The 22046-nt window shown below is 44.5% G+C and overlaps 1 protein-coding gene across 24 annotated transcripts in view; it reads left to right on the top strand.

The window, feature by feature from the left end:
- The window catches only part of ZNF827 (zinc finger protein 827), a 189123-nt gene that overhangs the window by 72782 nt on the left and 94295 nt on the right, over positions 1 to 22046 (top strand). For 15 of the 24 annotated variants that reach the window (XR_014812854.1, XR_014812853.1, XR_014812852.1 and 12 more), the window contains one exon: positions 3530 to 3763. The exons of the other annotated variants lie outside the window; for them this stretch is intronic. Coding sequence is in view for 12 of the 15 variants with exons in the window: in XM_084972762.1 (XP_084828888.1) it covers positions 3530 to 3763 (234 nt within the window). In the remaining 3 variants the exon portion in view is untranslated. The remainder of the gene's footprint in view (positions 1 to 3529; positions 3764 to 22046) is intronic. 24 annotated transcript variants of the gene reach the window in all.

Here is a 22046-nt window from a genome sequence, read left to right on the forward strand (position 1 = left end):
GATGTAGCTGAAAAAAGTATTTTTTAAAAAAGTTACAGACCTAAAGCTTTTTTTTTTTTTTTTTTTTTTTTTTTGGTCTTTTTGCCTTTTCTAGGGCCGCTCCTTCGGCATATGGAGGTTCCCAGGCCAGGGGTCAAATCGGAACTGTAGCCGCTGGCCTACACCACAGCTCACAGCAACACCGGATCCTTAACCCACTGAGCAAGGCCAGGGATAGAACCCGCAACCTTATCGTTCCTAGTTGGATTCGTTAACCACTGAGCCACGACAGGGAACTCCAGACCTGAAGCATTTTTAAAAAATACGTTATCAGAGTTCCCGTTGTGGCTCAGTTGTAACGAATCCGACTAGTATTCATGAGGACACAGGTTCAATCCCTAGCCTCGCTCAGTGGGTTAAGGATCCAGTGTTGCTGTGGTATAGGTCACAGATGTGGCTCGGATCTAGCATTGCTATGGCTGTGGTGTAGGCTGGCAGCTACGGCACGGATTCACTCCCTAGCCTGGGAACTTGTATATGTGCAGGTGTGGCCCTAAAAAACAAAAACCAAAAACACATAACCATTCATTTTTTATTGTTCCATCCTAAAGAATCAACATGGCAGACTTAATAGGCAACACTTCCTTTAATTACTCTGTTGTGGCTAAGAATGCTCTTGGAAAGGATTTTTTTTCCTTAAATTTTTGCCATGCCCAAGGCAGGTGGAAGTCCCCGGGCCAGGAATCGAACCCACACCACAGCAGCAACCTGAGCTGCTACAGTGACAGTTATTAGAGCCTTAACCTGCTGTGCCACCTTGGAACTCCTAGAAAGGGTTTTATGAAAGATTCTGGAAGAAAGGATTCGAGTGAGAGAAGCTTTAGGAGGGGCCAGCAATCCCTACCCCCACCCTCCAGGAGAGGTTGAAAAAGGAAAAAGGTACTAAGTAAACCAGATCCTCTTAGGAGCTACTTTCTGTGGAGGTCAGAAGTACATGCCTGAGGATTGCTCTGGAGACTGTCTTTGTCCCCTTGGGTTTGATTCCAATGGCACTGTCCCCAAAGGGCTAGATTTTCAACACTTTCCTGGAGATTTTCTGGGTCCCTCCTTTAGTAATGCCAGAGTCCAGGCCATTATTGAGAAACACCTCAGGAAGCGCTGTGGTGTGGAAGCAAAAGCTTTTAACTTTATCTGGAAGATCTTAGCCCCAGTCTGATGATCAGTCCGGGGAAAGCACTTCTGATTGCCTTTGGTGGAGTATTTTGAGATTCCTGTTTTTTGTTTCCCACAGGTAATAATGACACCCAACAGATATTCCTGATCTATGGCCAACCTGTTTTATTCATTCAGGAAATAGATGTTGAGCACCTTCTATGTGCCAGGTCCTGTGCTGGGCACTCAAGATACAGCAGCATTAAAACCAAGATCCCCGCTCTCATGAAGCCTACCTTTGAGTTGAAGGAACAGGCCATGACTTGTTAACATAATAACTAAGACTTATATAGTGTGGATTAGGCTGTTTGGGCTGCCATAGCGAAATACCGCAGACTTGGTGGCCTCAACAACAGAAATATGTTTCTCACAGTCCTGAAGGCCGGACGTCCAAGATCAGGGTGCTGGAAGGTTTGGTTTCTCCTGTGGCCCCTCTCTCCTTGGCTTGAGGACGGCGGCCTCCCTGTTAACTGTCCTCACGTGGCCTTTGTCTTGTGTGTACACATCACTTGTGTCTGTCTTATTGTCAGGACACTGGTCATTTTGGATTAGGGCCACACCCTTGTGGCCTCATTGAACCTTAATTACTTCCCTCTCTCCAACTTCAGCCACAGAGTGAGGTTGGGCTTCAACATATGTATTTGGGCAGGTCGGGCAAACAGAGTTCAATCCATAACAGGATGTTACCCAGTGATAAATATTTTGGAAAAAAAGGAAAGTTGGAGTGGGGTAAGAGTGATTGGGGTTACTTTGGCGGGGGTGGGTGCTGCAGTTTTGATCAGAGTGGTCAGGGTCTTCATGGAGAAGCTGATATGTCAGTATAGACTTGGAGGTCAAGTTAGAGTCAAGCGTTGGAATAACAGAGAGACCAGAGATGGAGGCGTTGGTGGAGGTAGGTGAGGGACAGAGGGTGGGCAGTCCACAGGCCTGGGTTCTAGTCCTGGCTCTTTGTCTTCTTGGTAGTAAAACTTGCAAACGTCACTTCCAAACTGGATCCTCTAGGGTCCAGTTGCCACATTACGCTGGTCTGGGTAAACTTGTGATTCCAGAATGAAACTTCTTAGAGGGACCCGAGGTAGAAAGAAAGGACTTTGTGTCTGTGTACTGGGTGGGGGCAGGTGTTTGCTTTGAGGATTTACTTTCATCCTTTTTGTTGCTGTTGTTAAACAGGAGTGGGCTGAAAGCTCGTTCTAATAAGCATTTCTATGTTAGGATGAGATCTTAGTTCTCCAGGTACCAACTCACCTAATGTAACCAACCTAAAGTCCTACCACATGGCCTTTAAAGGGGAGCAAGATGCCTGTGAACATGACAAGTGGTGGAAGAAGCTGCTTGTCTTCCTTCTTGGTCTTTCGTAAGAAAGGCCAGAAAATATATGTAGCTCAGTGGGTGAAGGCCTGGCATGGTGTCACCAAGCCACAGAGTCCGTCCCTTAACAGGCCTGTTAGCACTGCCTGACCACACCCTCCATGCCAGCCAACCAATATCAAAATGCTAAAAGGACCTTAGTGGGAAAACTGGTGAAGTCTGAATAAAATCAGACTTTAGCCCGTAGTAACATGAACTTCTTCCTTCCGACACATGCGCTGTGGTTACAGAAATGTCAGCTTTAGGGAATGTTGGGAGAAGGATGTATGGGGATTCTTGGAATCATCTTTGCAACTTTTTGGCAGGTCTAAAAGTATTCCAAAATAAAATATTTTTCTTTAAACAATGCCCGCTGCGGACTCGGCGATGACTTGGGCTACAGACATGGATGAAGAAAGCAATGCCCAGAGCATGCCCCATTGTTTGTGGAATGGTAGCAGTCAGCTTATAATTAAGGCAAAAGTGATCTCTCTCTACTCTGAGCTTTTCTCTTTGGCAAATTCTCTGTCCTCACCTCACCATTCCGCCCTGAGGTTTTTGTTTTGGCTATTGCCTCTGACTCATGTTTATATTCAATATTTGATGGCAGAGTAACTATCTGAAAGCATTATTTTCTAATAGGATTAAGAAGGGAGAGGGCTAATAGGTCAGAGAGACAGCAGTTTATACAGGAAAGAAGACATGGAGGGAAACCAAAGAGAAGATGCCCACTTTGTGGAGGCAGCACTTCTTAAAATATGATAGATTCCAAAGATTCAGACGCCCACGCCCTTCCGAGTCCTATGCTAATGAGTCTTGTACTCTTGTGCCCAGGGCCCAGACTATTGTGATGAGGTTGTGGTCCCCTCTGGGTCAGCACGATGTCATCATATCTTCCATGCCTCGTTATTAAGTTGGGAACAGTGAAGAGAAGAGCGGAAGTGGCCTTTCATTTACGAGTATGTATGAAATCCCTTTCCTCTTTTGACAGCTGCAAATCAGAAGGAGCCCATGAATCTTAATTTTAAAGTGAAAGAGGAGCCTAAGGAAGAGGAGGCCCTAAGTGCCACGTTGCCTCGGTCCAGCTATGTGTTCAGCCCCGAGTCTGAAGTGCCAGCCCCAAGCATCTCTGAGGACACACTTAAGCCCCAGGAAGCGAAGGGCAACGTACTAAGGCGGGATATGTCGGTCAAAGCAGCATCTGAACTTCTCATGAAACTATCAGGTACTCGATTTATTCTAAAATACTCACATGCTGACGCCATCACTTGCAAGCCAACTGGGCTGCCTCCGACAAGGGTTATAATTAGCCTAATGGCAGCAACATCACATTATGACGGTGAATTCAGGAATGATTGGGTGCTTGGCTTAAATTCCTGTGTTGTGTGTATGAGTTTGTTTGCGGATGATAGCTGTGTACCTGTCTTATTACATACACTCCTCGTTTCCTGATGAGGACTGCACATTGTTGGGAAACAGTACCGCTCTCTAAGATGATGTGGGTCATAATTTTCAATGGGTTCTAATGATATTCAAAGCACTTCTGTTAATTGATCAAAATAGCTATTCTTTCCTAATAGGGGACCTTGCATTTTGTGGTGTTTTTATACTTTATTCTTTAAGAACCACTAACCATATTTTTCTGAACTTAATAAACCATTAAGATGGCACTTGAAATGATTACCAATAGAGTAGCAATGAGATTTTATAAATAGAAAATCTCATAAAGGAAAATTATAATAATTAATCTAAGTTCCTGAGACAAATGAATAATTTTTTATTAGTATCTAAATGTCATTCCAGCCTATCAAATGTTGGCAAAATGGGTTATCTTGTGAAATTTTTTTCCTACCCATTCTCTTGTCTGCTCCATCCCCTTCAGAACAAGTGAAAATTTATAGTGTTTTAAATTTCATGGTGTGACTTCCAGAAGAAAAGAAAAGTTGTATCAATAATGATGCTTACCAAGGCATATCCCCCATCCTTAATTCACTGCTGCTTAAAGATAATTTTTAGAAACTATATTCAAAAATGCTAATATGAATCACAAACTGTTTTCAGTTTGTAACTTGCTTGCTATGGTTGGAAGGTGAAAGTGAGCCATGTATTAGGGAGACTGCTTTTCTGTGTTATTTCATAAACTAGTCTGTGTTTCTGGTTGACCAGTAAGCTGGAAAGTAAGAAATGAATAATTATTTACTTAGAGTCATTGTATCTTGACAGTTGAAATTCCTGTATTTGCCAGTTGGTGGGGTTCAGAATTCTTTCCTTGGATGTCAATTTAAAACACATTGGGACTTCAGGGGGACATGATTTGTTATAGATAAAGCACAATACAATCATTACATCCTTATTGGAGCCCTATTTTTCTAAACTTTGTGGTGATAGCGCTGTATTTTCTCCCATATAAATGGGAGATCTAGCAAGATTGTGCTAATTGCTGAAAGCTGAAAGTTTAAAAAGATGATGTTCAAGCCAAGATATTTTCATAATTTGGACCCTCCTTCCTGTGTCAAAAGGTCTTGGTGACGCAAAGTAATCTGTCTGTTGGTTTCCCAGTCCATTCAGAGAAGACACACACCTCTCTGATTCCTCTTCCCTAAGATACTCTTTCGTAGTATGACTTTCCCTCTCTTCCAACAGCAATTCTCCTAATGGTCAGATTCTAGTGGATAATATTTCAATTTCAGAGTTTTCTGTGTAGCCAGTATCGTGAGCAGAGAAAGCTGGGGTGGCATCAGAAGATAATATGCAACAATGAGATTTCAGGAAAGATGTTCTCTAAGGAAAATGTATTATCTTAATCCTTTTAGATGATGCGATTCAGGCAATGAAGTACAAAATGATTTGCTAGGTCACGATGAGATCATGAAATAGAATATGGCGAGACAGCTGTGCACACTGAATGATGTTTGTGGTCAGCAACGGCTCTTCTAAATGTTTACGTTGAGTGTTAGTGAGTACGTGTGCTGTGGGTTCAACAATAGTTGAATGGATGACTTGGTCATATTTCCAAAGAGCATCTGCCCTGCTTCAGGCTGTGGCAATGAGAACTTCTTACAAGATTAAGAGAACTCTTGTTTTGCCCTGAAAGAATTTCCCAGCAGTCCGCATGCTCTGACTTAGGTCAACAAAATACACATCATGGTCCCCACCTTCGAGATGCTTGTGGCCTAGTCAGAAGTAGTCCAGGGCAGTGGAATTCAGTAAGGGCTTTGCATTTGGAATGTCATCCTTCTACCGTCTAACAGACTGCGGTCAGTAAATTGCCAAGAACTTTCCAAGTTCTAAAAATAGGAGTGTGACTTAGAAAAAAAACCCAAAAACAAAGAATGTCTTCATTCCTAAGCCTCAAGATCAAGAGGACCTTAAACTTCACCTTTATTAGGTTTAAAGTGGATATTAGAGTTTCTAATCATGGGTAGATCAGTGCTCTTGAAAGAAGGAAGATGTCAAGGAAAAACTTCCTATGCTCTCTTTACTCAAGTTATAATTTTAGCAATTTCACGGCTTATGCCCCGAAAGCCATCTGAGGAAGGGACCTGTCAAGTGTCTTCAGGCCCTGACTTCCATGATATTTCCTGTTCCTCTATAGAGAAGAGGAATAATTCACGTCTCAAAGCATCTCTGCAGGTCGTCAGTGCTGCTCCAGGCTCACCTCACCTGATACCCCAAAGTCTCGCTGCAGGCATTCTTGTGAGTGGGAGTCCCTACTGCTTCCTGCCTCGCTGATTTTCGGTTTTGGTCTTCTGTCCTGCGGTGGGGGAAGATCTGGATGGGAGGAGTCGGGTGAGAAAAGTACCACCCTGTGTGCTATCATTTTTTTTTCCTTCCTTCAGTTTTGATCCAAGAAATAGCTAAGATGTGGAATGAAAGGTTTTTCCTTCTCCATTACTTATTTCCTTGAGATGAGATGCTACGATTGGTAGTAGTTTCAGCCCCTCGCAGTCTTTTCATTGAATTAATAAGAGGAAACTAGTCAACAATTTCAGCTGCCTCATTTCCGGTGTTAAATTAATTTAACTCCTTCACGGTGGATGTTGGGCAAGTGGCCAGGTCAAATATCATGTGAGACTTTCCTACATGGAGAAACCTCTGTAGGCATATTGTTTTCCAAATTGACATTTATGTTTTACGGGAAAAACACAGATGCGTTGGCGACCAGGCTAAATTTTTCAGTCACTGTATGTTTAGAAAAATCTGGGTTTTCTTCCTTCCTTGTAGCTCAGGTCCTAGGCATTAATTGGGAAGTGCCTAACAGCTGGGTCCAGTAAATTGATTCCATAAAGAAAGGCGCCCACTCGAAGGAAACCACGGGTCGGATGAAACTACCTGTTGTTATGTGACACAAGGCAGCCAAGAGAATCAAACTTTTCTGCTAAGTGCATAGTTGCCAGACAGTTCCCAGAAGTCTTGATTTAAGGAGGCCCAAATCCTGAAGTCCGACACAGAGGTCATATAACATCACGCAGACTAAGAGAATCGTCACTATTAACTTCTGGTTTTGCAACAGCTAGTGGCTTTGAAAACTTATGGAATAGATGTGTGATCACAAGTGTGATGCAATGCCCTAAGTGACACAAGGTTTTATCGGTCTGTCTCGGTTGTACTTTAAGTAGAAGGACCTGTATTGTCAATCAACGAATCCCCAATAAATTGAAAAAAAAAAGAGAGAGAAGAGAGAGAGAAGTAGCTAGAAGGTCGCGTCGCGGCTCAGTGGTAATGAATCCAACTAGTATCTATGAAGATGCGGGTTTGATTCCTGGCCTTGCTCAGTGGGTTAAAGATACAGTGTTGCCATGAGCTGTGGTGTAGTTTGCAGACGAGGCTCAGATCCCAAGTTGCTGTGGCTCTGGCGTAGGTTGAAGCTGCAGCTCTGATTCGACCCCTGGCCCAGGAACTTCCATACGCTGCAGGTGCAGCCCTAAAAAGAAAAAACAAACAAACAAAGGAAAAACCCCAAGTAGCTGGAAAGCTGGAGTTATTCAGAAACATTAATGAAAAATTAAATATTTAGATTGATCTGACCTGGAAAATATAACCTAACATTAGACCTTGATTTGAAAGATGTGTGCTGGTTATCTTATTTCTGTGCTTGAAGAAGGACACTGCCTGGGTTTATATTCATTTCTGATTTATATTCACTTATACTCACCTTGCCTTGGAGAGAAATATAAATTATAACTGCCTCTTGTGGAGGAATCCAGGCAGGCCCTGGATTTGAAATATGTAATGAGGTAGGGTTCAGGGAATCGCCTACTAAGATAGGGATTCAGCTCAGAGATACTCATTAAGCCAGCTTGGGTGGGGTGAAGTTTTAAGGGGAATTTAATCTCCAAGATGAACTGAAGCAGAGAGGAAAAGTACCCAGAGGTTGGCTTTGTTAACAGATTTCATTAGAGCCCTTTGGGTTGTAAGTGACAAATCCTCCAGCTAGTTTGGGCAGGAAAGAGGAATTTGTCAGAAGGTGCAGGCTTGGGATTGATTTAGGGAACATCCTAAGGGCAGGGATGCAGGCAGGGTGGTGTCAGGCCTCCACTGCAGCCAGGGACTGGGGGACCCCATGGAGCCAGGAGCCCCTCTGTCATTCCCACTCCTACTCCTCTGTGCATTCAGATGGGCTGTTTCTTCACCAGACCCCGTGGTGGAAAATGGCAACTGCCCACAGCTTCCAAGTACACCTCTTGTTCAGAAGAGCAGCTGGACAGAAATTTCCTAGTCTCAGCCCCAAATTCCAGCTGATCGCCTCAGCTCCGACAGAGGCCCACCAGGGGAAACTAATACTGTCTCTAGGGATCAGAGCATATTGGGCCGACAGGCTGCCATCATGTAGGGTTGCCCGGAGAAGAATCCTCAGAAGTGTGCCTTGGATGGGCGAGAGGGAGGGTGGCAGGAGACCGAGAAGATAAGCGATTTGTGTGGACCCTCAAAGCTCAAGGAGCAGATAATGGTCATTGCTGTTATTTCAAGACTGAATGTAAATGGGTTTGGGTGAAGCTTGCCTTTCCTTTCTGGCAGAGTCTCGGTGATGGGCGGGGTCAGGACTTGGCTTCGCCAGCGCCAGCTCTCTGTGTGCTCAGGCAGTGCTTCTCAAAGTGCAGTCCCCAGACCAGCAGAGTCAGCAGGAGCTGGAGAAGATGAGGAAGTGGTAGAAATGCAAATTCTTGAGCCCTGCCATGCACCTTGCTGATCCTGCGGGGATTTTTTTGGTTTTTATTTTTGCCGTGCCCCAGGCATACGGAAGTTCCCAGGCCAGGGATCGAAACCACACCACTGCAATAACCAGAGCCACAGCAGTGATAACGCTGGGTCCTTACCCCCTGAGCCACCAGGGAGCTCCTGAAATGGAGTGTTTTACAAGCCCTACAAGTGATTCTGAAAGCTAAGTTTTGAGAAGCATTGTGCTAAGGAAACGGTTAATTGGAGAAGTAAGTTTTGTCCACCCCAAAAGAGCGCCTTAGGTTGAAACTGACAAGAGAATAAAGCTTTCTTAGATGCACATTTCAAGAAGAATCGTCTCTCTTCAGCAGAGATTCCTTTTAATTTATTATGAAATAATGGTATCTGGGAACCTTTTTTAGAAGGGCACGTGTACCTGATAAATCAAGACAGTGCTGGTTGTGAGCCTCAGATCATACTCTTTTTCCGTGTTCTTTGCTATTAAATGTCATGATTATTCCCGGGAAATATATGCATTCTTTTAAGAGGAAAAAGCTCCCCGTCTCCACTCCCAACAAATCAAAGATCATGTCGGAGTCTCTTTTTTAAATTAATTTTATTGAAATATAGTTGATTTACAATGTTGTCTTAATTTCTGCCATATAGCAGAGTGATTCAGTTGTGTGTGTGTGTGTGTGTATGTGTATTCTTTTTCCTATCATTTTCTGTTATGGTTGATCAGAGGATATTGAATATAGTTCCCTGTGCTATACAGTAGGGCCTTGTTGTTTATCCATTCTCTGTATAATAGTTTGCATCTGCTAATCCCAAACTCATATCTCAATATAATAAAGACTATTTATGACAAACCCACAGCAAATATAATACTTAATGGTGAAAAGCTGAAAGCTTTCCCACTAAAATCAGAAACAAGACAGAGGCTTTTCTATTCTAATTCCTTGAGATAAATTAGAGATTTTAGCTAAATAATTTCTCAGGGCAAAAGCTATTCAGTCTTCTAGCTGGTATTTCTCCCTTGGAAAATTGTAGTCTATCAAACTTTATAAACTTCAGTATAACTTCAATAATAATCTACAAGGATGGAAAATAGGTGTTTTTGTTTTATATTAATGTCATCTCATACTTCCCTCCTTCAAACTTATAAGGTGTCTTATTGAATGGTGAATGGAACCTGTTTCCTTGCTCACATATAGTGGAAAATAGAGTTCACTCCTGCCTGAGGTGAACAGGTGCACATGGTAGCATAGTTATAAAAGAGTTATGGACTTCCTTGTGGCTCAGTGGAAACAAATCTGACTAGCATCCATGAGGACACAGGTTCGATCCCTGGCCTTGCTTAGTGGATTAAGGATCTGGCATTGCCCTGAGCTGTGGTGTAGGCCAGCAACTGCAACTCCGATTTGACCCCTCGCCTGGGAACCTCCATATGCTGCAGGTGCGGCCCTAAAAAGACAAAAGACCAAAAAAAAAAAAATAATAATTTAAAAAAGCTAAAAGAGTTAAAGAGTAATTTGGAAGTATCAGTTAAAAGAAGGTATTTCATTTGTTTTATTAATGTTGTCTTATAACGTTGTCAAATACATGGTCCTGAGAAATTTTAAAGCATATACATGTCGAAATGGCTTAGTCTAATCAGTCTGAAATTGAAAAATGCTTTTTTTCCCACTTCTAACTTTTTTGAGCACCTGGAGAAACTCATTGAATCTAGTATCTTACTTTTCTAATAATGTATATATTTTAGATTGTCATGTTTTAGAGGGGACTTAACTGTTTTTTAAAACACCTCACTTTCTAAACATCTTTTTTGAGAACTAATTCACATACCATAAAATTTACCTATTTGAAGTGTACATCTTTTTATGAAACATTCTCATCATCCCCAAAGAAACTCTGTACGTATTAGCAACTACCTGCCTCCCCACCTCCATTCCCACCCCACCCCCTCCCTAATCTACTGCCACTGAGTAGATTTTCCTATTGCAGACATTCCACCCAAATGTAATTATATAATAAGTGGCTTCTTTCACTTAGGTAATGTTTTCAAGGTTCATCTATATTGGAACATGAATCAGCACTTCATTCCTTTTTATGGCTGCATAATATCCCAGTGGCTGTTATTGGAATGGATACCCCAATGATGTAGCACTAATTTTATACATGATGTTAAATGGTTATACCACATTTTGTTTACCCATTTATCCATTATTGAGCATTTGCGTTGTTGCCCAACTTTTGTTGATAAGAACATTCCTGTACAAGTTTTATGTATACCTACATTTTGTTTCTCTTGAGTGTATATCTAGGAGTGGAATTCCTGGGTCAAATGGTAACTCTGTGTTTTAACATTCTGAGAAACTTGGCAAGCGGTTTTCCAAAGCAGCAGCACCATTTTATATCCCCATAGCAATGTATGAGAGTTTCCATTTTTTTCCACAGACTTGTCAAAATTTACTATTATCTGTATTTTTTATTACAGCCATGGAGCTGGGTGTGACTAGTATCTCCTTTTGGTTTTGACTTGCATTTCCCTGATGACTAATGATGTTGAGCATTTTTTCATGTGCTTATTGGCCATGTGTATATCTTTTTTGGAAAAATGTCTGCTCAAGTCCTTTCCCCACTTTTTAATTGAGTTATCTGTCTTTTTACTCTTGCATTGTAACATTTCTTTATATATTCTGGATATAAGTCCCTTATCAGAGATATGACTTACAAATACTTTCTCCCATTCTGATGATCGTCTTTTCACTTTCTTGATGATACTATCTACTGTGCAAAAGGTTTTAATTCAATTTATCTCTCTTTTGTGGCTTGTTGCTTGGGCTAATTAGGGAATAATCACATTTCTACAGTGCCAAAAATTGGGTAAAAAATGAAGAGTTATTTAATAGTAACATGAAAGTCTGTCTTTACTTGTATTGGCACCATGTTTAATTTTCAGATGTAAAGCCTATGAAACCCAATTTATGGAATAAATACTTCCATATTGGAGTTGACCTCTCTGATTTCTGTATTGGCTATAACATTCCGTATTTTAGCTGATGGCAAAGAATATTTACATGTCAGCTCTTTTTTTTTTTTTTTTTTTTAAGGGCCATACCCATGACATGTGGAGGTTCCCAGGTTAGGGGTCGAATAGGAGCTACAGCTGCTGGCCTGTGCCACAGCAATGCAGGATCCGAGCCGTGTCTGTGACCTACACCCCAGCTTACAGCAACGCCAGATCCTTAATCCACTGAATGAGACCAGGGATCGAACCCTTGTCTTCACGGGTACTAGTCGGGTTCGTTAGCGCTGAGCCATAATGGGAACTCCTGTGTCAGCTTTTTAAATGACTTTTAATGACCATGACCAATAGTGGGCTTACAACTGATGAGATCACTTTCCTCATTGCCATATATATATACACGCACACACACACACACACACACACACACACACTCTCATATATGTATCCTAAGCAACTCTCAGGATATACCTGTGTGTATATAAACATACACAGAAAACCTGTAACTGGGGAAGTTAAGTCTTAAATAAGGTATTAGACTGTCTTTTTTAGCACTTGAAAACTTAGAATTGCAGATATTTTGAGTTTGCAAAAACTCTTATACAGATAGGGAATAGATCACTTTAATAAGATAAAAAGGTGACATTTTTATATACCCAGAGACTTTTTTTTTCCAGCCATACCCACAGCACATGGAAGTTTTCAGGCCAGGGGTCGAATCCAAGCCACAGCTGCAACCTATGCTATAGCTGCAGCAATGCTGAATCCTTAATCCAGTACACCAGGCTGGGGATCAAACCCTTGCCACCTCAGAGACAGCACTGGCTCCTTAACCTGCTGCACCACAGCGGGAACTCTGAGAATTCTTTTCTTGAAGGTCTAGGTCTAGTTAAGCTCAGAGGATGTACCTGGGTGTTATTTACCTGATTGTTGATTTACCTGATAGTTGAGATGGGAGGTCTCAACAGCTCTGGAAGGGTGGTTCCCCTCCCGGCAAGAACAGGGGACTGGCTTCTAACAGAAGCTCCCACTGTAGCTGGTGTTCCACCTACTGCCTGTTTAGGAAGTGCCCTTCTGTTTACTTTATAATTCCACACACAGCTTCCAAATCCCTGAAGCCTTACACCTGCGTGGCTGCTCTCCCTACACCTCCTGTGGGAGCTTTCAGGGCTCACACCCCAGGCCAGCACCTCTGCTCCTCCTTTCCCCTTTAGAGCCCTCACTCCTCGGCCACCCTTTTGCTTTCTTGACCCTGTTTCCTCCACCCCCTGCCCTGAGGCCTGGGATTCCTGAAGGAAGGCAGGACTCTAAAGGGCTCTTGTTCTGTTATCATCTGCCTGTTGCTCATATGTTAATGTAGCCACGAAAATTTGTATTGGCCTGTGTTCCCAGAAGCCAGGCGAGAGCTCAGAAAGGAATTTCGTGTGCTCCACCTTCATTACAGATTCCTTTTCTGTTTGGCTAGATGGGTGGGGGGGTGAGGGGGGTGCTTTAAGGCAGGGGGTGCAAGGAGGGGCCAGGCCTGGTGAAGGGGTTCCAGATCCTTTACACTACTGAGCGGAAAACTAAGACTTGGCACCTCAGAAGTGTGTTGGCTGTTGGCATGGCACGCCCTCCTCCTGGGTTCCTGTGTCATTTTTTGTTTTCTGATATAAATAGAGAACATTTCTGCAGACACTGTCTCATCCACAACACAGACTGTGGCACAGGAGAGGCCATTTGTAAATACTGTTGGATGGTGACAACTCTAAGACGAAGCTTTATTTTCTGAGGGAACTCGTAGTGTGGATGCAAACATCTGAGTAACCAAAGATTCTGTTCATTTAGGACACATTTCCCTGAAACCATGTACCTTCTCCCAGCTTTAGCATCTCTTAGCAATCAGGGCTTCCCGGGGCTCCGCCCTTCAGACTTTCCGGCTTTGTGTTATCACAGTGATGGTCTTGGGAGGGAGATCCCTGCCTTTGTGCGCCTCAACGAGAGGTCTAATACATTCTCATTCCACGGTGGCTTTTCTTCTCATCGCCATGTTAACCTTTCACCTTTAACTTCCTCCTGTCAAAGGAGGGGAGCATTTGCGTGTATAATTAAGCCCCATGCCTTCTGCGCCCATCTGGGTACAGACTGGTCTCACCGACCTACTGCATCCTACTGCGCAGAGGCTCAACTGGTCAGTGGTACCCGGGCCCCTCAGCCACGTTCAGCGCCGGGAGGTACACACAGGGTGAGGGCGACAAGGCCCGTTTCCATTGGGCAGGGGAGGGCCCGGGTCAGCCCAAGAATGGGAAGCTTCCTGGAAAAGAACTATTTTTCCCTTACGGCTTCTGTTACTTTTCCAGAAAGGCCAAGGATTGAAGAGTGGGATCTTCTCCTTGTCAGAGTGTGAGGACCTGTGACCTTCTTGATCTTTCTTCCTTATAACTTTTCTGTTTGCTCTCCCCACCTCTATACGTGCCCCATATTGAGGCCTGCCTGAGTTTGTGCTGGGAGTTGATTTACTCCCTATTGTCTAAATATGGGATAGCAGCTGGATTCGAGTGCATTTCCTGGCTTCCTGTGGCTCGCCATGGGCTTGTGTCACCTGTCTCCCCAGCCAGGGTGGGGGTTGGGGGGCGATGCCAGTTTATATTCACGATTCACCATGTTTTATCTCACATCCAGAATCAAGAGGTGAGGGTCACTTTTTTTTTTAATCCAGTGAATTTTATTATATTTATAGTTGTACAGCTATCATCACAACCTAATTTTAGAACATTTCCATCCCAAACCCCAATCCATCCCCCCCTCCACCTGTCTCCTTTGGAAACCATAAGTTTTTCAAAGTCTGTGAGTCAGTTTCTGTTCTGCAAATAAGTTCGTCGAGTCCTTTTTTTGGATTCCACATATGAGTGATAGCATATGACGTTTGTGTCTCACTGTCTGACTAACTTCACTTAGCATGATCATTTCTAGATCCATCCATGTTGCTGCAAATGCCATTATTTCACTCCTTTTTTCTGGCTGAGTAATATTCCATTGTATATATGTACCACATCTTCTTTAACCACTCCTCTTATCCTTGGACATTTATGTTGTTTCTCTGTCTTGGCTGAAGGGTCAAGTGGATCCATCTACTTGATTCAAGTGGGACCGAAGGCGACATAGCAGTGATTTGTGGGGCCTCTCTTGAGAGCAGAATCATTAGGCCTCACTCTGCATTTAAATAGCAGTAGGTATTTTTACTTGGAATCCATCCGGGCTTATGTAGCCAACACAGTGGGTAATATGTAGATCATTTTTTTTTTTTTTTTCAAGCTGTGGAATAAAGAAAAAAGCTGGAGAGTCAGGCTAATTTAATCAAGACTGAGGGTTGTCTCCTTTAAATTACTTGTGCCAAAACCTTTAAACTCAGGTTATTCCATCCTGGTACTATTTATTTATTTATTTATTTATTTAATTTTTTTGTCTTTTGTCTTTTTAGGGCCACACCTGAGGCATATGGAGGTTCCCAGGCTAGGGGTCCAATCGGAGCTGTAACCGCTGGCCTACGCCAGAGCCATAGCAATGCCAGATCGGAGCCGTGTCTGCAACCTACACCACAGCTCATGACAACACTGGATCCTTAACCCACTGAGCAAGGCCAGGGATTGAACCTGCAACCTCATGGTTCCTAGTCACATTTGTTTCCACTGCGCCACGATGGGAACTCCCCACCCTCGTTCTCTTTAAAATGTTTTCTCCTAAAGCATTGTCTCTCTTAGAAAGTCTGACTCCTTCTCAGCTTTCTTGGGGACTGCAGGGCTTACGCTGTCACCTTGGATATAACGGGACCTAGTTCTCAGTTAGCCCCCAGTTAGTTAGGTCCCCAATAACTGTGACCTCCCACCCTCCATCCCCAATAACTGTTGCTCTTTACTACCTGTTCACCAGAGGACACAGGAACAAAGAGAGGAAGTGACATTAAAATGAGTCACTGACACTACGTGGAAGTGGCTTTGATTTTTAAAATGTTTGGACAGAAGGTTGAAATGCAGCACAAACGCACCGTGGGGCTGTCACCCCATGTCTCCAAGAAGTACGGGAACGAGCGCCAAGAGGACACATCAGACGGTCCCATCTCTACTTCAAGGATGCCCACAGCCATGGTACTCGGGACGGTGCCCCCTCAGAAGCTAAGACTCATGCATCATTGGCGGTCAGGATGGTACTTTTTAGCAAAAGTTTCTGATGTTTGCCTGGGATTGAAACATACCCTGTACTTTCTCCACTTCTCATCGTAGCGTTCCATTTCTCCTTTGGGGTCTTTTTCTTGTGGTGGTGGTTTTCTTTCACTTATTCAGCACTATTTATTGAGAACCTCCTGTGTTCCAAGCCCTGTTTGGGGGACTCGGACACCAAGGTGGACAAGCCAGGGTCCCCCTCCCGCAGGAGCCTGTGTTTTCTTCATACCCTGTCGACTGCCGCCCGGGCTGACGTGGGTGGCTGCTGGTTCCAGTCTCTGCTGTTACGCAGGGTCCTGCTTTCCGCACCATCTTTGCCAGCCCCTCCCTGCCTGCTGGAAACATTGACCGATGGGAGAGAAGCAGCCAGGGCTTCTCAACAAAGATATCCTTGGGACACGATGGAGTAATATTTAGCACCACCTAAGAAAAGCATCTCAAACTTGTCTGCATATACTAAAGCCCTTTTACCATCTGTTAGTGGAAAATATCGAAAAGTTTGGTAAAACTCAGTTATTGAAAGAAAGCTTTTCTTCTGCTCCTTCCTCTCCTCCGGCATGAAGGACTTCCTCTGCCCTTGTCCTTCCTCATGAAGCATCAGTCAGTGGCCAACCCATCACCAGATAGAGGTGGCCCTTGCTTTGTGGTCATTTGTTCCGTCAGCAGAAATTCTACTGAATCTTGCAGGAGCTCCGTTTAAAACCTACATGCACACTCGCTCCCCCACCAACCCTTCCTGAATTCAGGTTCCTAGAAGGATAGAAAAAGGCCAGTTCATGACAACAGACGAGGGGGACTTAGATTTATTAAATGGCAAAGGATAATGATGTTAAATAGCTTTAAGTTTAGATCAGATACTTTCATTGACCCTTTTTCTTTTTTTTTAAATGTGTGACAAGAAAAGTATATTCTGAACATTAGATGAAAAATAGGTTAATTTTTTAAAAATGAGATCATTTGGAATGTTACCAAATGGCAGGCAGTCTAAAGGCACCTCTTTAGCTAATTTCTGGTGAACTCATTCAATGAAAAGAAAACAAGGCGATTGGGAGGGCTTTACATTAGCGCTGGGACACACAGAGCTCAGGAGATAATGACTAGGCCTCTCCACATCGTCTCCTGGCTGGAGAAGCCGACCTCTCACCGCCCCCAGGGACTGAAGGAATTTCGTTCTTGTCCTTTGGAGAAAAGGGAAATTGAATGCAGCATTTGTGAAGTGTGATGGAGGTGTTCTGACCTGTGATCATCTTCTGTGTGACTATGAGGGGAGACCTTCCCCTCTGTCAGTGACCCCACTTCATGGCTGAACCCTAGGCAGTGCCACACCCTGAATCGAGCCCAAAACTTGTGCCGAAGCTCTGGGCTCAGTTTTGTGGTCAATCCACTAGCAAATGCCCTGCAGCGTATCTCAGGCAGGGCCCTCTTGCAATTGCTTGCTGCTGCAGGGGAGACCAAGCTGTTGGAAAATGGACAGAAGAATAAGCGTCAAGGGCTTTGCCCTGATGGAAAATGATCTGTTTCTTGGACCCCTGAAAGGGAACTTCCTGGTCTTACTCTTTATTATCTTTGAAGTTTTAGGGCGTATTTGTTCTTTGCAGACTCAGAACAATTAATAGAATGGGACACAGTACTCCTCACTGGGTGTTTCTGAGTTGCCCCCCTGCTTACCCCCATCGCTTAATCGTGAATTCTCCTGTGCCTAGTGCGCTCTCCAGACGGTGCTCATTCTCCTTCCAAAGTCGCTGGGTAGTCTACTGACGGAGAGGGGAGGCCAAGTTCATGTATGGTAGAGGTGATCCAATTCGAAAGGCCAGTTCTGATCAAGCATCTTTGAAATGGCTAGAGGAATAAAAAATGTGTGGTGTGAGAGAGAGAGAGAAGAGGAGAAGGAGAAGAAGAAGAAAGAGAAGAAGAGGGAAAGGGAGGAGCATCCAAAAAGCCCTGGCTCCATTATTTTAAACAAGATTCTCCTAATGTGTTTTTTTTTGTTTCAGTGTTTTCTTTTTTTTTTTTTTGTTTTGTTTTGTGGGGTTTTTTTTGTTTTTTGTTTTTTGTCTTTTTTGCCATTTCTTGGACTGCTCCCATGACATATGGGAGTTCCCAGGCTAGGGGTCTAATCGGAGCTGTAGCCGCTGACCTACGCCAGAGCCACCGCAACAAGGGATCCGAGCCGCGTCTGCAGCCTACGCCACAGCTCACGGCAATGCCAGATCCTTAACCCACTGAGCGAGGCCAGGGATCAAACCCAAAACCTCATGGTTCCTAGTCAGATTCGTTAACCACTGAGCCATGGTGGGAACTCCCTCCTAATGTTTAGATTACTGTGCAGATTTGTTTCACCACCTGGAAAAGATGGTTTAATTTAATTAATTGTTTAATGAATTATTTAAGTTTGTGCAGAACTTTGTGTATTTTCCTCATAGATCTTGGTTTGATCTCCTAATTTGCTCAGTTAATCCTGTGGGGTTCTGGGTGAAGTGTGTGTGTGTGTGTGTGTGTGTGTGTGTGTGTGTGTGTGTAAACTCTGATGTTGAAAAATACTATTTTTTTTAAACCAAGGTGGGGGGTGAAATTCAGTTCCCTATCTCACACCATTCAGCAGCCGTGCCCTTGGCTGTGCTGTTATCCTCAAGTCTAGAGACCGTGCATTTCTATTCATTCCAGAGAATGGGTCTCCCATTCTGCTCTTCCAAAAAGAGGTAATGGAATGCTGTTCTCTAAGGTTCTTGTATGTTAGGAGAACTAAGAATTGCTGTACCCCTGTTTCCTCTTGTGGGGAGTGTTTCTTCTCTTTTTACCCAGAAACAAATGACTGAGGTGTCCAGTAGAGACGGTGGGAGTCTGTGTTTTCCTTCCTGGGATGTGGCAGCCACCATGGGTCAGGGGTTTTGTGCCACAGAGCAGGACTGGGAGCTCGTGGGGAGCTTTTCCCACTGAGGATCACTGTACCCTGGATGCTGTGGCAATGAACTCAGGGTCGCCTCATAGAGACAAAGGAAGTTTACTATCCAATTTCCCATGGAGAAGCATGTATTCATCTAGTCCTGTAAAGAATGTAAGACTTGGGAGTTCCCATTGTGGCTCAGCAGGTTAAGAATCCGACTAGTGGAGTTCCCATTGTGGTGCAGTGGTTAACGAATCTGACTAGGAACCATGAGGTTGTGGGTTCGATCCCTGGCCTTGCTCAGTGGGTTAAGGATCTGGCATTGCCGTGAGCTGTGGTGTGGGTCGCAGATGTGGCTCAGATCCCGTGTTGCTGTGGCTCTGATCCCATGTTGCTGTGGCTCTGGTATAGGCCAGCAACTACAGCTCCAATTTGACCCCTAGCCTGGGAACCTCCATATGCCGCGGGAGCGGCCCTAGAAAAGGCAAAAAGACAAAAAAGAAAAAAAGAATCCAGCTAGTATCCATGAGGTTTCAGGTTCGATCCCGGGCCTCACTCAGTGGGTTAAGGATCTGGTGTTGCTGTGAGCTGTGGTGTAGGTCGCAGATGCGGTTCATATCCCTTTGCTGAGGCTGTGACTGTGGTGTAGGCCAGCAGCTTCAGCTCCTATTCAACCCCTAGCCTGGGAACTTTCATATACCGAGGTGCGCCGCCACCCCCAAAAAAGAATGTAAGACCCATCCCAGTGGGCATGTACTTCTGTTCTGTGGGGATGGCTTCTGGAGAGAGATGGGGTAGGAGAGAAAAGTGGGAAGGAAGAATCCCATCAGCATCTATGCACCAGGATTCTTAATTTTCATAACAAGAATGCAGCTGCATCTGTCTAATTGCACTGGGGGCGCAGCTCCAGTAACAGGGAAGGGAGCAGCTGCCCTGAGGCTGATTCACCCCCACCTTGCTGATCCTGAGAACACAAATGGGCAAGGCTTAGCATTGACCTCTGGGGAATGACACTTCTGTTTCCAGTAGGTGGGGCTTGGTCTTTCCCCAAGCCCCACAGGAAAGACCTCCTCAGTCCATCTTGCTTTTGGCAAGGACAGGAAGCAAAGGAAGACAGAAGCTCACTTTCATCAGATGCCTGTGGGATTAAGGCGCTGCTGCGGTGTGGTGTCCCCGTGCAGGCTCTTTTCTTGTTCCTGGTCATCTGTTTCCCTTCACTTGGCCCTTTCAGCCTGCATTGTCATTCACGGAGTGTTAAGTTATACACCTGACCCCTCCAGGCATCAGTTTTCATACCTAGACTGCGTTTTTTGTGCCCAACCCAGAACTTTGTATCTTTAAGGATGGCAAGTTGGAGATGAACGATTTTTAATTTATCTGATTGACAGGAGTAGCACTCTAGAAAGTGAACTGCTTCCAGATGGCGTCGTTGGCATCACTTCTGGAGGCTCTTTTAAAAGCTTCTTGGAATTCAAAAACACTAGCTCAGGATCATGATAGCCATCCAGAGAGGGACTGGTCAGTGACCATTGTTTCTTTCTGTGCCATTGCAAGTACTGCACCCTTTTGTATTTTGTTTCAAGTCCTTAGCATGTGTGAGTGTCTGTGGCAGGCCAAAGAGTCAGGGGAGGAAGAAGAGCATTGCATACCTACTGTGTGCTCAGCCTCAGGTGATGCATGTGACAAGCAGACATTAATCATAGCAGATGTGTGAAGTCTTGGGGCTGAAAGATAAATCAGAAGCAGACTGTCACTGAGTATTCAGTAAAGAAGGGAAACGCATCTGCAGTGCCGTCCAGTGTCAGCAAGGTCGGATGATCTCGAGGTAGGACAGAGGAAAGCAAGGGTGCCATCTGATGACAGTAAAGGAAGGCAGCTCACAGAGGGGACATCTGAGTCGTTTTGAAGTCTGTATAGGGCCTTATTGGGGTATTTACGAAGGGAATAAGGTGAGGGATGGCAGCACAAATTTAGGCAGCTGGAATATTTCAGTGCTGCAGGGAGAGTGGGCCTGGGGCTTTACATGGGGCAGAAACTAAGGAAAAGAATCGCTGCAAAGGTGCAGAGCCCAAGGGCCGGAGTGTGCGAGGCCTCTGCTCGCTGCCCCCCTCTGGCTCCGCGCACTGACCCGCCCTGCTGGACCACTCTTCTGGCTTCTTGCCTTCTTTCTCCTCTGTAGGAGTAGATGGTGACAGTTCCTCCCCATCAACTACTCGCCCTCTCTTGCTGACCTCACCGCCAGCCCCTTGGGTTCAGAGGACTTCCCATCTGTGTGTGTCACCAGGGGTTCTTCTCTTGCTGCTTCTAAGCCATCACTTCTTGGGGGAAATCACAGATGCTTAGCCAAACAGAACTGCAAGTCTTCCTTCGTATTTCTCCCAAACCCAACTTTTCTTTTTTTCTACTCTTATTCATAGCATTTTCCAAATCTCAGAGGTTTAAAAGTGATAGAATTGTCTTTTTTTTTTAAATCTCACCTCTCCCTTATCCAGACCACGCACAAGACTTCACGACTACTCTCTCACTGGTCTCTTTATTCTTGATGCAGACCCCTGTTCAGTCCACCACCATTGCCTCTGCATTCAACCTCTGGAATGTTTTGTGAGTTTTTCTTACCCTCCTGACTTTCAGCTCAGGCCTTCATCAGCTCCTTGTATGGATGACTGTAGTAAGTCCATCCCTGTCAACTCCCGTTTCCTCCAGCCCCTTCATCCTGTACAAGTGCACCTGCCGATTGGCCTTCAAAAATGCAGTCTGACTGTGCTGCTCCCCCTGAAGGCTGGCTCCCTTCAGGGCTCAGCATCTAAGATTCTATATTCTGCCCTTCCCCGCCTCTCCAGCGTTCTTTCTCTGGATGATAACCTGACACTCTTTGTTAAGCAGCGTGTTAAATGGAGGATCTAGCTTCGGTACCAAGGCTCCATCATGAAGAATTAAAAATACATGTATATGAAAGCTCCTGGCCTAGAGTCAGAAAGTAGAATGAGGTTGCCAGAGGCTGAGGGAAGGGGAAATGGGGTGTTGGTGTTTGATGGGTAGAGTTTCAGGTGGGGAAGATGAACATCTGGAGCTGGATGGTGGCAATGGCTGCACGACAGCGTGAATGTACTTAATGCCAGCAAACTGTAGGCTTAAAAATGGTTAAAGTGATACATTTTAGGGAGTTGCTGTTGTGGCACAGTGGAAACAAACCCAACTAGTATCCATGAGGATGTGGGTTCGATCCCTGTCCTCGCTC

Source organism: Sus scrofa, chromosome 8, assembly GCF_054392235.1.
Source record: "Sus scrofa isolate SSC_HxYL_T2T_F1_AM1 chromosome 8, Sscrofa_HxYL_maternal_Yorkshire_Landrace_v2.0, whole genome shotgun sequence".
Taxonomy (NCBI): Eukaryota; Metazoa; Chordata; class Mammalia; order Artiodactyla; family Suidae; genus Sus; species Sus scrofa.